Below are 15,989 nucleotides of genomic sequence, written 5' to 3' on the forward strand. Positions count from 1 at the left end.
AGCAGTTTACAGAACAACAGACACAATGATGCACAAATTAAGACAGTTTAGTCACTAACCCATGCACTCAGTGAGACACATTTAATCACTCACTCATACAGTCAGTCATGCACCTACTAAATCCTTCATCCAGACACTTATACATCCACTCATTCTTCAATATGTAAGACATATTTTAACTTTACAGAAACATACAGTCACTGGATGTTGTCATCAGTGATGACATCAGTGATGTCATTTGAGATGTCATCAGTGATGTCATCAGTGATGTCACTGACCATGTCATGAATGATGTAATATGTGACATGATCAGCAGTGGATTGCGGGTGCGCGATATATAGTTAGTGCAACTAACTATATATGCGCATTTCAATTGTTTTGTGTGAGTAAAATAAGGTTTTGTAAATGCTAATTCCTAACTATATATGGTCTATAACCTATGATTTTTTCAGTGAATTTTCAAAGTTTTGTAAATGCTAATTCCTAACTATATATGGTCTATAACCTATGGTTTTTTCAGTGAATTTCAATGTTTTTTTAATAGCAAATATCAAAAGCTGTAAAATGTATTCTTCTTTTAAAGGAAAAATATATTTTATATGTATTTAATATAATTTTTTTATGTATATAAATTTTTGGGGGGAACGAATTTATCAACTATCATGCTGAAGAAGAGTGTGGGGAAAAAAAACAAAGAGGAGGACTAAGAGGAAAGAACAATCAGTTCAAAAATACAATTGCTTTAAAGCATGAAGTGCTTTTCCACACATTTACATTTAAACAACCCATATTAGAACATACAAAATATCTACAGAGGAGACGATGTACATTGAATTTTAGACTCTTCATTGGTACCTACATGTTGGTACTTACATCACCCACACAACACAACAGCTCTATTCAGAGCTACCCAACCTCAAAGCACTCTAAAATATTATTTTACTATTTCCCTTGGTTTTCCCCTTGTTACGCTTTCCGGAACGCTACCCGGTGCGCGGACCGGGCGCAAACCGTGCGAAAATTTGAAGAAAAAAAAGGTTGTTTTTTTTACATATATGGGCCTCCTCAGCCACCCTCAGAAAACCTAGGGGGTCAGGATATGTCTCCCGTGCCCCCTTATACCCATTCCCAACATTGTTTATCCTCCATCTTGTGACTAAATTCGTCCGAAACACAAGATGGCGGACTCCCGTTACGCTACCGGTGAGCTACCCGGTTCGCGTACCGGGTAGCGCTTCCACCCAGCGAAAAATCGAAAAAAAAATTATTTTATTTTTTTGCCCCGCGGGGCCCTTTAATAGCCCCCACATCAATCCTTGGGGGTCAGGAGGGGTCTACATTGCCTCCTTTCATTCATTTCCCCCTTCGTTTATTTCCACCTCTTGTCTCTCGATCCTACCGAGAGACAAGATGGCGGCCGCTCTGGACTGTTTAGAATGTTGACAGTCACCGGAGAGCCAATCCGCTTCTCCTCGCGAAGTTCCGTTACGCGTGTGGTACGCGAACCGGGGCGCTAACCGGGACGCTGTCACAGATATATATATTTTTTTGAACGTTAATTTCTCAAAATCCACTGGAGCACATATCTTGAGACCTAGCAAAGGCACATCGGGCAAACAGTCTCTACAATTTTGCCAAGTTTCATAGAAATCCATTCAGCCGTTCGAGCTAAAAGTGAGTCCAACCGCCCTATGGAAAACTCAATGTTAAAAACACGTTTTGGGACCCCCCTTTTTTCTCGGCCCCCGCTTATCGAAACCCCCCCAAACTTTTGGGGGACGCTCAGAAACAAAATGTGCCATTTTCCTGAAAATTTCAGCCAATTCCGTCCATCAACGCCAAAGTTATTCAACATAGAATTTTCAGAAATCCCTATTCAAAAAAATCCTAACTATATATACCTACTGGCGACCGCCAGTAGGTAATATATATATATATATATATATATATATATATATATATATATATATAAAACATTTCTATGGCAAAATGAAACCCCTCATTTTGTTCCTTTTCAAATTAAATGTATTAAGTGTTACCACTTTAGTCCAATCAAGATGACTTCAGGTGTGCCATACTTTTGTCATAAGTAAGACTGTTAGCGTTCTAGTTGTTCTTTAGAACACTCTGGGACATTCTGTCATTGGGCTATAGTTGGGCTACATCTGGCTGATATTTGGGCTACATTTGGGCTCTTTTGTCTCTGGTGGCCATCTTGGGAGACTGCATATCAGAATTTTTTAAATGAAATATAAGAGGATTTGAGAAGTCACTCAAAATGTGCCCTAATTTTTCTTTCTTCAGCACTAATCATAATTTCTATGGCAAAATGAACCCCCTCATTTTGTTCCTTTGCAAATTAAATGTTTTAAGTGTTAACACTTTATTCCAATCAAGATGACTTCAGGCGTGCCATACTTTTGTCATAAGTAAGACTGTTAGCGCTCTAGTTGTTCTTTAGAACACTCTGGGACATTCTGTCACTGGGCTATAGTTGGGCTACATCTGGCTGATATTTGGGCTACATTTGTTTTTTTTTGTCTCTGGTGGCCATCTTTGGGCTACATTGGGCTACATTGGGCTACATTTGGGCTCTAACATATATATAGCCCAATGTAGCCCAATATATATTTTTCCAAGTTAATTTTCGTAAAAACCACTGGAGCATATATCTTGAGACATAGCAAAGGCACATCGGGCTACCAGTCCCTACAATTTTGCCAAGTTTTGTGGAAATCCATTCAGCTGTTCGAGCTAAAAGTGAGTCCAACCGCCCTATGGAAAACTCAATGTTAAAAACACGTTTTGGGACCCCCCTTTTTTCTCGGCCCCCGCTTATCGAACCCCCCCAAACTTTCAGGGGACGCTCAGAAACAAAATGTGCCATTTTCCTGAAAATTTCAGCCAATTCCGTCCATCAACGCCAAAGTTATTCAACATAGAATTTTCAGAAATCCCTATTCAAAAAAATCCTAACTATATATACCTACTGGCGACCGCCAGTAGGTATATATATATATATATATATATATATATACAACCATATCATTCAGCTGCAAAAAAAAATCAGCAGGTTATTAATGAATAAATAACTCTGTTTCACACTCTAACTGGTAATGCAAAATGAGTTACAGTGTTTTACATATTCATCAACAACCTCCCCAAATTTCTAAAAAAGGTATTGGCTAGTTCTATGAAGAGAGATACAATTGGAGTAAAGACCGAAAGACTGACACCGAAAATACATCATCTTTTAGACTGGATAAATGGTATCCTTCGAATAACAGGGAATTATTTTGTCATTTGGGTTTTAACACTGTATCACAAGTTCCAGCACTTGACCTGCCTCACTCTCTCCTACTTATGCTTGTTATTCCGTGACATCCCTTTGCTTTCTTCCTGCTTTCAACCATCCACATCCACTCCCACCTCAGTCCATTCCTACCCTTCCAGGTCCTGCCTTACTGTTTTCATATTAATTTTTTCTGCATTCTGTAAGGGCCAAGCAGCTCCACACAGCTACAGGGTCGCTCGCATCTGTCTACTTGAGGGCCAGACCAGCGCATACTTTATTCATCATTTACCATTTAAAAATGGCTGTCAGCGCAAATTGAAAACAAAGGATTCCAAAAAATATAACAATTTGAGTTGGCCACTGGTGACTCAGTATGCATGTCCACACACTGGCAGCATATTAGAATCCTTTGTCTTTATGAGAAACTCTATTCCAAGAGGATCGCCCACAAAGAGGCACACACAGTAGCCATTTTCGAACTTTTTTCTCTCATGAGTTCCGAGATAATGGCTGGTAAGTCAGCAAGCCTGCACATTTATGGCCATATTTTCTTTGTGTGAGAAAAACCTTTCCAAGATGGGTACTGCCATGTGCACTTGTGTGTACAAGAAAATTATGAATACGTTTCCTAGCGAAAATATATGTGTCTATTCCTTTTGGAAGTTGAATGCTGTGTTTACCCTCGGTGGCCCCGCAAACCAAACCAGTCACACATGCACATTGAATGTACAAACAGGGAATGTTAGGGGGGTGGGGTGAGTATTATTTCTGTGTATAAACGAGTTTTAATTACCCATTAAGCCTCAACTTGATTCTGAATGTGCAACTACAGGACCTTTTATCTAGTCAGAATACAAAAGATGTATTGTCATTTGATGTTCAATGGCACCATGGAGAGCAAGAAATTCTAATGAGCAGATGTTTTAATGTATATACATATATATATAATTTGTTCTCCTACCGACAGTCATGCTGGTCTGGATGCCCACATTGCAATTCACATCTACTGAAAGTGCTCTCATGAAAGCAGCACCTAACGGGGCTTCGTAAACATTTTGCTGATATCAAACAACAACTTTGGGCCTGTTCTGCAGTAGGATGGTAATGTAAATACTCTGATTTTTGGGGGGAAATGTTAAATAGGAGGAAAGCCCACTAACAGACCTTCTTCACCTGTACTATATGGTGGAAGAAGTGTGGGTGGTGGGGTCTCATCTAGATTTAGAGCTTCCTCCACAAATTGGTGGATTTTCGTTTATCCCCATAATTTAACTCAACATAAAACCCTACCTAATCATAGAAATGCCATTATTATTGTCAAGTCAGCATTGATTTTCATTTTCACAAATAATAATCCTGTTTGAGTTCCGGAGCAGCATGCTACCCGCCAAAAAGCATTTCAACACCTCATCAGGGGTGGCAAGCACTATGTAAATGCAACCCCTTTCCTCTTCTATCCCTCCACTATCCTTTTTCAATCCAAATAACAGACAAACATGCCCACCGCTCAAATGAATTTCATGTTTCCCTATACTAATTCACCACTTATTCTTTTTGGGTTCCGGAGTAGCTTGCTACTCGCCGAAAAGCACTTCGACGCCTTGTCAGGGGTAGCAAGCGCTATATAAACGCAATAAAAAAATATAACAATATAATGAAAATGAATAAAATAAGCACCAGTTCAGAAAGGAAACTCCACATAAAAATAGTTTCATATAATGACTATGGAGTACTAATTCATTTGTGACAGTTAAAAGGTATCAGCTTTTCTAAACGATGAGAGAAAAGAAAATCAAAGGAGTCCGTATTTAGATGTTGCATATTATTATTGGGAATGTAGTTAGCCAGATCCACATGGCTTTTTTATTTTTACTAAAGTGGAGGTGTATGGGCTCTTTGACACTATATAAGGCCAGTGAAGTTCGTTTTCATTTACTTCCACTTTGTACAGCACCACTCAACCATTAAATCAGGTGTCAGTCAACTTCACAAGAAAAAGAGGCTATTGAGAGGAATGTTAAAAATGGGAATGACACATCAGACCAATGGGTAAAGAGAGTTAATTGAATGCCCCTATAAATATATCACACACATACATTTTAGTAAATATCAAAAGGTCTCGGTTAACTCCAGAGCTAAAGAAATAGACAGTAGACACTTGAACACATTTTGATGTATATCTATAAACATTCCAGACATAGAATGTGGTCCCTTCACTGCTACGTATCCAGCCGCTTACAGGAAACATTGATCCCACAGCCATGGGTGATCATCTCATAAGATTACATCTTATTTATTTTATTTCCATCATTCAGGTTTCATTGTGTGACTCGAAGGGTGTCTTCCACTTCTTCATGTGCACTCGTTTTACATGGTGAAGACATTGGCTATCCTTTAAAACTGTAAAGATTACACAGACCTAATGCCCCATGTATATATTCCTGCCTCAGAAGGCATTGCTCTAATATTCCAACAATCCTTTCACAAATCACAAGCCAATAGGTGGGCTATTTGGAGAAATATGGAAAATGCAACAGAAAACGAGGAATGCCAAAACACTTCTCCTGAAACCGACATCAAAATTCCCTTTGTTTCATAGTTCGCCCTCTCTGAATAGTTCCACTCAGTCCAACGGTTCACCGCCTTCTAGTACAGTTTTCCATTCATGCCTTGACTTTGTTGTACTCTGACTCCACCCAAGTACTGTCCTAATCTATAAAACGTCTTTAGTCTATTTTCCATAAAACTTTAGGGGTTTTGCTCTGTCTAGTCATTTATGCCTCTGGGTGTGCTCTGCACCTTGGTCTCGTTGAGTCACTATGTAACTGAGGAGTGGGCAGAAGAGGGAGGAGTCTCAATTCAAATGGGTACAGAGCAGAGATCAGGGTACACCCAGATCACACGGCCAACTTCACAGGCGGCTAACCCCACCACACTGCCCCCAAAATGTATAATTTGAGTTATTTTTTGTTAAATACATGATTAGCGCTACATGCAACTATTAACATTACCTCATAGCAACCAATTTTAAAGGTAGTTACAGTCATTTTTAATAGAGGTCGCATACACTAGCATACAAACAAAAGGAAGTGGTAACAATAAAACATCCCTGACGCTATCACTAATCCTTGTTGACGGGCACCAGCACAGTGGTTTGTTAAGGAGTCAAAATAAAGAACTGAACTGCATCAAACCTCCTAGCACCTGAAAGATTATGCTGGAATAATGTGTCTCTCAGCTGGTATTCCCTCAACAATTACCTGAAGGTAGATAACGGGATGACCTTCAACAATAGGATGAAAAGCGTTCAGCACTAAATTATTCATATTACAATTACTTCAGTCCAGTGCATAGAATTTCAGAAAATTGCGCCACTCCTTACCCAGGCACCTGAGGGACGACTCAAAGCACAAGGCTTAGATCCGGCCATGAACACATGACCCACTGCCACATCAAGTGTGATGTTCTGAACACACGAGAAGGAGCAGAATAGGGATGACTTAATTGTCTTGTCCACTAGCCCTCTATCCTTAAATCTAGCTTCTTGTTTAACTACACCATTTAAGAATATACCCTGTTTCATGATAATAGAAATAATGCCATTTCCATCATTTGAATCATAAATACAGAAAGATATGAATGTTTTTAAAAAAGAGCTATTTCATTAGTAGGTCGGGCAAAATTTAAATCACGCCGACAGAATTTGAGTAATTAAGAGAATTTCACAGTATGCTTGTTACACAAGATTCCCGATTTATTTTTTGGGCAAATTTATATAACGCAAACTCGACCCGAAGGTATTGGAGGGCTTTACATGAGCATCAGTTACATTACAAAAGGGCACATTCATTTTTAGATGGGCACGGGGAGATTATGTAATTTTCCAAGAATCACAGGATGTTGAGCCGACGCTGAGGCTTGAACCTGGTTCCCCAGCTCCAAAGTCAGCAGCTCTGGCCATAAGGACACATCCTCTCCCGCCACCTATCTTAATTGTAACATGGGGGAAAAAAACAACCAGAAAGCTACAGGGAGAAGACAATTATGGCTTCGAAAAACAAGATCAGAAATTTAGGAAAAATCAATTTCAGTTGACAGCCTGTCAGCTTAGTAAATGTAACTGCAGGTAGGAGTGTGTTTGATAAAATGTAGAAGAACCTTGTGATAAAGTTTAGGACACAGTATTTGCAATGCACTGGAGGCAGAGACACATATCTTCTTTCAACCTCATGTTCTCGAATTCCTGCTTAATCACTTCGCTGTTGATGTTCCTTTAGGTTAGCTCAAGTGCTTATGTAACAGCGAATACCAGAAATCTCCAGATTATAGGATCATCCAAAACACCCTGCTGTCTGACTTTCTCTCACACAAAAAACATGTAAGGCCTGCCTCTACATGCAAAGTATCTGCACATAACCATGTATGCATCAAACCCATGGGTGTCCTTGAGCTAGAGAGACCTGTTGCTTAGTGACTTTCAAAGTAGGATCTCTGGCCCGGGGTGCATAGAATTGGCAGAACACTACTTACTCTACTTAAACAGCATTATGGACACTTTAACCCTGCAAGGAATTTTCTGTTAGAAAGATGGCTCTCAGCAAAGTTGTGTTTATGCATAGTTTCATCTGAGATACAATCTGAAATTCATTTATAGCACGAAGGCCTGAGAGAGCACCAAAGTCAACGCTCCTACATTCACTGATCCATTGGGAAGGGTGGAGACAAAATTGACCATTTTGTAGCAGGATGCCTTCGCCAAATAACCACACAGGTGTAACACCGAATCAGTAGTATTTTAAGTGGCCTTGGCATTGGTTCTGACATTATCGACTAGAAAAGTAGAGCATTATGAACGAGTCTCATTCAGGGACAAGCATGTGCTACAGTACATGTCTGAAGACCTTCTGGAACCATTAACCTACTGCTTTGATCTGCTAAAAACAAGCATTTTTTTCTTAACCCCTTCGATGCTGATGACGAGCTCAGCTCGTCATCAGCCACGGGTGACGTGTGCGGATGACGAGCTGAGCTCGTCATGTAACGCGGTTAATTGAAAACAGCCGCACAGCGCAAAACTAACCGCAGCAGCGATGCGGTTAAACAAAGACACAATCCTAAGCAAGCACTGATACTTTGAGATATCCATGGCACCTTACACATACTGGCAAAGCTGACCTGGGAAATTGAAAATCATCCCTACATTTTATCTGTTCTAAAACTAATCAGAAAATGAAATAGGGTAATTTTAAGGTGTTAAAATACAGTAGTATTTGTTATTTATGACTGTTTTCAGTTTAGGCCTCACCTATTAACAGCTGTAGCCAACTGATCAACACTCAATTTCAGAGATAACACTAATTCCTTCTTCCGATGCTGCCTTGAATGATTAAATAGTATTTCCACTGGCGATGAATTTGGCTTAATAGAGTGTATTCCGTGGGAGAGAAATGTTATCTACATAACAATGTATTTCATAATATCATATTATGCTGATTCACAAAATAAATTCACAAATTCTCACTTTGCAGTTACAGCACCAAACAGAAATGACAATACCCCCAATTCATATTTCATAGCATCTACCCTTCAATTTTCCAATACTTGTAGTAAGTAAAACCTTTTGCTACACCAGGCACAATATTTTCTTTTAATTGAAACATAAGGCAATTATGCTATTCCATCTTCAAACACAACTACAAAGTCATGGAGAAAGACTGGGTACAATGTGAAGATTATGGTTAATTTAAATACATCACATTGTTTATTTAAATTAAAAAAGTCAATGAAATCCAAGAGCTCCAACCAAGTAAACCTTCTGAGGCCTATCAAACAGATGAGCTGACCATTTCTATCTAGTAAGAAAGAAGTCTACATTTTGCAAATAATGTATTCTGCACAGTGCTTAACGCACCGTGTTTTGCTAAACAGTTGAACCAATTCCACAAATAAAATATTTTAAAAACCACTTGGCAAATATTTTCACTTATTGGTTCAATTCACTTTACTCTAACTTGTAGGGCAAGGACCATTACTAGAACTTCTCCAATTCTGCAAAACGACCGTTTTCAACAAATATCTATTACACCGAGAACCAAAAAAGTCAAAGTTGTAAATGTGCTTTGATCTCTCAAGAATAAGGTTTGAGGAATAATCATAGCAACGTTCGACAGTTAACATTCAATGCAATAAAAGAGAGCTCAGGCCCTATTAGCCGTTTGCCGATTTATCGAACACGCATCACACTTACCGACTGATCATTCAGATCCTGAGGGTCATCCATGGGGGTTCAGAGGTTTTCTTAATATTCTCGCTGGAAGTGACGTCTTTACTTCAACAGCGAATAACTTTCCTGCCTTGGGCACAAAAAGAAACCATTAGCATTGGTTTCTATCACAAACTGGCTAAGAATTGTAGAATACATGTAATGATTGGAACATAATGAAATGATAAAGTCCTGCTTCATTCTGACAACGAGCGACTGTACATGGATGAGAAATGGGGCCTGTTTTTGATTTTGCTGTCACCAAAGAAATATGCCCTTCACAAGAAACCAGCACCCACTTGCGGATTTGTGCAGCTATTTTAAATATTGGTAATGGTGGCGGCATGAAAATATATCTTATGGGTACAAAAAGAAAAACACACACATTTACTAGACGCTCTTAAAATGCAACCAAACATGCACACACGTTTAACAAGAACCGCGCCGGCGTTAATAATACAGATTGAAAATGGCGTATAATTCAACGGCCAGACTCCTATTTCTTCCCCTGAAGGCGCACAACGTGTTCACCAAATCGCATGGCATATACAAAGTGACTTAAAACAGGCAGTATCTTATGATGTGCTAAATGAAAGTGATTACCCAATTTTCTGGCCTCCCAGTACAGTGCCTGAGGACTTGGGAAACGCACTTCCGGCCCCCAAGTCTTGCAAGATGTTGTACATATTTGCGGTTGGGTTTGCTGTGCGAGATATCTGTGGCGCAGCAGAACACCAGCGTGGAAAATAAGGTAGAGGGGGCTACAATAAGTAACAAAATGAGAAACAGATGTGAGAATGAAGACTTTACATGGCAAAGCCCAAAGCTTTGGCATTTCGATCTTTTAAAAACTAGCAGTCCAGGTTTCTTCCCATTTACTCTTATTAGGACGACTGGAATTATTCGACAGGGGAGGGCTAAATTATGGAGCAGGTTTGACTACATTATGCGGCATGAAAATACAATTTATGAGGCGCAATGCGACACAGTTTGTGATAATAATAATAATAATAATAATAATAATAATAAAAATAGTGTATATGCGGAATTATCCACCCAGCAGAAATTCCGCAGGCACACGTTTAACTTATGTGAGTACACGTGCACAATTAAGACTTGTATTTTTGTAGGAGCATTTATAGGAGGAATCTTTGAGAATCTAAAGAAGTATAGTCAGGAGCTCCAGATGAAGGGGTAAATCTTAGGGGAACAATAATTCTGCATTTCAATGTTTGCCTTCATTTTGTGAGTTGGACCCCAAATGTGTAAATGAGCATTTCTGCAAAATGTACTTATGCATCATTTTCACCTTGTGAAAATTTGCACGAGTAAATGTTTCAACATAGGATACTCTGAAAATCTAAGTACCATAAATGTGTAGAAATCAATTTAAGAATCTTTGTAAGTCCCTCAAAAATTGGAAAAGAACTCCCAGCTGTGGAATAAACAAACAGAAGGACATTTCTAACTTTTTCCAGGCTGCCTTCATAAACCAGCCCCATACCATTTAAGCAGAGAGGCGACCTTTTAACATAATGTAGTGGCAACTATGGAGTAAGATACAGTTGGATACTTTAAGACATTTTTGTAACTCACCAGAAGTATTAAATTAAAAAATGCCTTTGTCAACTAAAAGGGCATAACCACGCAGCCTCACAAGGAAAAGGAATGCTACACATACAAGTTAATTCAAGCAATACAAACCAAACAGAACACTGTGCTCCAGGCTTGCACCACTTATCCTGCCACCTTGCCATCAATAACCCACAGGAGGCACTGCTTTCTCAGTACAAGCAGCCAAGCTCTGGAACACACAACAAGCCACCATTAGAAGCAGCCTGGAATAAACACACTTCTGAAGACAGCTGAAAACATGGCATTTTTCCTAGATAATTGCACCACCCACATCATTTTAAAAAGTAAGCCCGGAAAACAGTTGTACCCTCAAGCGCAATCCTCAGTTTACAACCCACAAATTGTAAACAACTCAACCAGCAAACAGCTTTTGATATTTAGTAAAGCTAAGAAGGTCTCACCTATGGTTCACAGTGGTATTATATAGTTATGTACTTGCACATATAATGGTTATGGCCCCCATTAATACTAAAACCAAAATATGTACCAGTCAGCAGCAAATTATAACATATACCTCCTAAAGTCACATAAGACATATCTACTATGCCGCTGGCCGCGCGACACGAAGGGGAGATAACGCGAGACAGCGTCCTAGTGACACATGCCTCGCGAGCAGAACGTCATCAGCGCGCCGGTCGGGTTGCCGCCCCCCTTTAGGAGGTGGCCAATACAAGACGAGCATGTGAAGGTGAGGCGGTCCTAGGACCTTTATCTAGGGGGCTCTGTCATCGACGGGGGCCTCCTCCAGAGCTGTGGCGGAGTCACAGGGCGATCTGGAAGCAGATGGACAGTAAGGGTACCTCTGCGGCAGAAGGGGACAGCAATACCTCTGCCTGGCACAGTAGGGGTGCCCGAGCCAAGAACCTGGAGCCGAGGGGGTTCCAGGAAACAACGTCGGCGCCCCGTTAGTCCTTCGGGCGGTCGGGGGGCCTGAACCGACCGGGGGTGTGCCTCATCGCTCCGCCCTGACAGGGGGGGCGGGAGTAAACGAGATAACTATCAAAGTATTGCACCGTCAAGAGCATCGACTTACCGTGCAAATTGGCTAATTAGGCATGCGGGTCAGCGAGGGGCTGCCGCTTTGGATCGCCTGTAAGATGACCCACCTATCTGCTACTTGTATGCAATAAACCTGCACCACCGTTTTCCCACAATTATGTCTCACGAGTCTCCTTGGTTTGTAAGTGTATGGGGTGTATGGTGGAGCGAGCGATGGCGTTGTGGGCACTATGCCGCTGGCCGCGCGACACGAAGGGGAGATAACGCGAGACAGCGTCCTAGTGACACATGCCTCGCGAGCAGAACGTCATCAGCGCGCCGGTCGGGTTGCCGCCCCCCTTTAGGAGGTGGCCAATGCAAGACGAGCATGTGAAGGTGAGGCGGTCCTAGGACCTTTATCTAGGTCAGCGTGGTTATGGCCTTCCTCTTTCCGCCGCGTTTCGTCCTGACTGCTCTGCGCTGTTCCCACCCTGGCCCTGACCCAGCAGCAGAGCAGCAGCTTGGTGTGAGCAAATAATGGTCTGTTTTGTGTTGCAGGCGGAGTCACAGGGCGATCTGGAAGCAGATGGACAGTAAGGGTACCTCTGCGGCAGAAGGGGACAGCAATACCTCTGCCTGGCACAGTAGGGGTGCCCGAGCCAAGAACCTGGAGCCGAGGGGGTTCCAGGAAACAACGTCGGCGCCCCGTTAGTCCTTCGGGCGGTCGGGGGGCCTGAACCGACCGGGGGTGTGCCTCATCGCTCCGCCCTGACAGGGGGGGCGGGAGTAAACGAGATAACTATCAAAGTATTGCACCGTCAAGAGCATCGACTTACCGTGCAAATTGGCTAATTAGGCATGCGGGTCAGCGAGGGGCTGCCGCTTTGGATCGCCTGTAAGATGACCCACCTATCTGCTACTTGTATGCAATAAACCTGCACCACCGTTTTCCCACAATTATGTCTCACAAGTCTCCTTGGTTTGTAAGTGTATGGGGTGTATGGTGGAGCGAGCGATGGCGTTGTGGGCACTATGACGGTTGTCCATCACCAGTACAGTACAGCCAAAAAAAGAGGCCTCACCAAATGAACAGGTATGGAATTGCTGTAGAGATTTGTCAAACGATCCTTGACAATTATGAGGACTTTAATATAGTCCACCACGGCAGGTCCCAAATAGCTATGTGGTCTGACGACTTTTTTTACATCTCACAAAGACACTAAGAAATAGAATGGTTATAAAAATATCCATCCTGCCAGATCCCTCCACCTCTCTCTCCCTCGAACCATACACGCTCAGGAGCACAACTATACACATAATCTCAGATTGGACAATCCAGTGCCACAACCAGCTAAACAGACTATGTCATAAGAAATACCATAAGGGGACCTGCAGACCTTCTCAAAGATGCTAGCATACTAAGAACTATAAAAATGCACGTCCGTCTCTCACAGGTCATCATCCACTGCGCACCAGAACACAATAACCGCACTTCTGTGGTCATCGCGCATGACATGCAGATTTCTCACATAGGATCAAAATAAACACAACATCCTTCCTACCACACACCCTGAACGGTGTACACAGTGTAAAATAATACCCATTGAGGTAAGAGCTTCAGCTCACCACATAGAGTAGTAAGCACTGTATAAATGCTGCCTTACAACACAATAGCAAAACATTGCCATAAATAACTAGAAGTAAGGTTAGGTTTCATTTGGAAAAAATACATCACTTGGATTCTGCCCAGGGGTTTCCCCATTGCCATGGCCAACCAGAACAGTAGTAGAACCAGTTAGTCATTCAGTCAATAAATCTTTATTCGGATTTTAAAAACATGTGGGAAGTGGCTAACATAATATGGACAGAACACAGTCGGGGTATGGATGCAGGAGGGAGAAGTTAGAGAGTTGGGGTCCTAAGGAGCTCCTGTGAAGTGCTGTTATGTGTGTATTTGCTCTTCGGGGGAGAGGTGTGGTGCAGCGGCCAGGGCAGCTGCCAGGGCAGCTGACTTGGTAGCACAGGGTTCACAGTTCAATCCCCGGCTCCGGCGGCAGCTCAGCTCAGCACCATGTGACTGCGCCTTGAGACCCGTATGAGTGAGCAGTTCGCACTGTAAATCCGTATTTGTACATTTTTTATTAAAACTAATTGTGTTGTTCCCGAAAATAAACATAAAAGATTAAAAATACAATATTACAGTAATAAATAAATAGCGATAGAAGGAGAACCATTTTGGGGGCGTGGCTTGGACGCCGACCAAGATGGCGGCGTAGCACGTAAGCTCCGGCGCCGACCTCCGGACTAACACAAATTCCGGCAGCCTGGTCAAGTTTTACCGGGATATGAACAGCGCACCACAAACCGGAACGTGAGGAGAGCTTAATACCCTCATTGTTTCCCGGTTTTGTCAACGTTTGGCAAACCTGCTCGAAAATGCGGATTCCGACGCTCAAGGCCGCCATTTTGAGCGCTGCTCACGTCTTTTGCACGATTGCTTATATCCAGCCTGCTCATCTCGGAGGAAGCACGCTCGACTTTCAGAGCCCATAACGAAGGTTTGGTGGTTTTTCCTCTGCATTCCTCCTCAGTAATCACCTGTCTACTTCCACAGACGCCATTTTGCTTCCCTCATTGACTGAACTCTCTAATATAAAGAAGCCTCCTCTTTTATTCTCATTACTTCTGTAGCTTGGACTCTGACAAATATTCTTGTTGCCATATTTTCAAGCCTGCTTTCTCATGCCTCTTCTGCTGCAATATGCTGCCCACCATTGGCTGGAATTTTCTCTTCAGAATGTTGCTCCTGCCACTCAGGGCTCCTTTCTTTGCGGGCTCCTCCTATTATTCCCTTCAACTTAAACTTGCCAGAGGTTACCAATTACCTGCTACTGGTTCGCTGCCAACTGTTTGCTTCTTTACAGTTCCTTCTCGGGCCATCTATGTAGCCTCTTCGCATTTGATCTTCAATGCTTTCAGCTCTGTCTTCACAGGACATCCTTCTTTGATCATCATTTGACTGTACAGACCTTGTGGTTGTTGAGGTTTTCATGGGGAAGCTTGGTAATCTGAAGCTCACATCTACACCTAAAATTCCTGCTGGATCAGATTCCGATTCTCCTTCACACGACATGGCGGACGGCACACCTTCAAAATCTGAAGTATCACACGAGCTGTCCCTAAAGCTCAAGTTGGATGCAAGTTGCCGTCCTCCTTAACCTCTTCTAAACGTCTGAAAAAAGATCCGCCTTCTCTGGGGAGTGCCTCCCCCTCATCTTCTATGGATCTCATTTTGGAAGAGTTGCGTGCTTTTAAGCCCTTTATGGAAGCCACCACTAAAAACATGCAGGCTATGCAGGAGAAATGGACATTATTATTATTATTATTATTATTATTAACGAATTTTGTACCGCGCACGGTTACCCAGAGGCATCCCAGCGCTTATAGAGAATCAGAGCAAGCTGCCTATGTGAAGCAGAACAGATTTAGAATTATTCTGGAAATAGATAAGTTTTCAAATGTTTCCTGAACCTGAGCAGGTTTGGTTCAGAGCGTAGTGAGAGTGGGAGGGAGTTCCAGGCGTGTGCAGTATGGATAGAAAAGCTCCTGCCACCTGAACGGGCTCTCCTAATTCTCTTTATCTGAAGGAGGTGTTTATTATCGGAGCGTAAGGCTCTGGTGGGCTTATAGGGCCGAATCATGTCCTTCAGAATAGCAGGTCCTTTCCCCTGAATGCTCTTGTGAGCAATACAGAGGGCCTTGAAGGTCACTCTCTCTTTGACCGGGAGCCAATGGAGTGCCTTTAGAGCGGGCCTGGCT

At 42.1% G+C, this 15,989-nt stretch overlaps 1 protein-coding gene across 4 annotated transcripts in view; it reads right to left on the reverse strand.

The window, feature by feature from the left end:
- LOC147708614 (protein phosphatase EYA4) overlaps positions 1 to 15,989 on the reverse strand; it is a 626,113-nt gene that overhangs the window by 445,713 nt on the left and 164,411 nt on the right. For all 4 annotated transcript variants that reach the window (XM_086927287.1, XM_086927291.1, XM_086927288.1 and 1 more), the window contains exon 2: positions 9,543 to 9,648. In XM_086927287.1, the coding sequence (XP_086783413.1) occupies positions 9,543 to 9,575 (33 nt within the window). In that variant the 5' untranslated portion in view covers positions 9,576 to 9,648. The remainder of the gene's footprint in view (positions 1 to 9,542; positions 9,649 to 15,989) is intronic.

The sequence above is a fragment of the Lissotriton vulgaris genome, chromosome 6 (genome assembly GCF_964263255.1).
Source record: "Lissotriton vulgaris chromosome 6, aLisVul1.2, whole genome shotgun sequence".
Lineage (NCBI taxonomy): Eukaryota > Metazoa > Chordata > Amphibia > Caudata > Salamandridae > Lissotriton > Lissotriton vulgaris.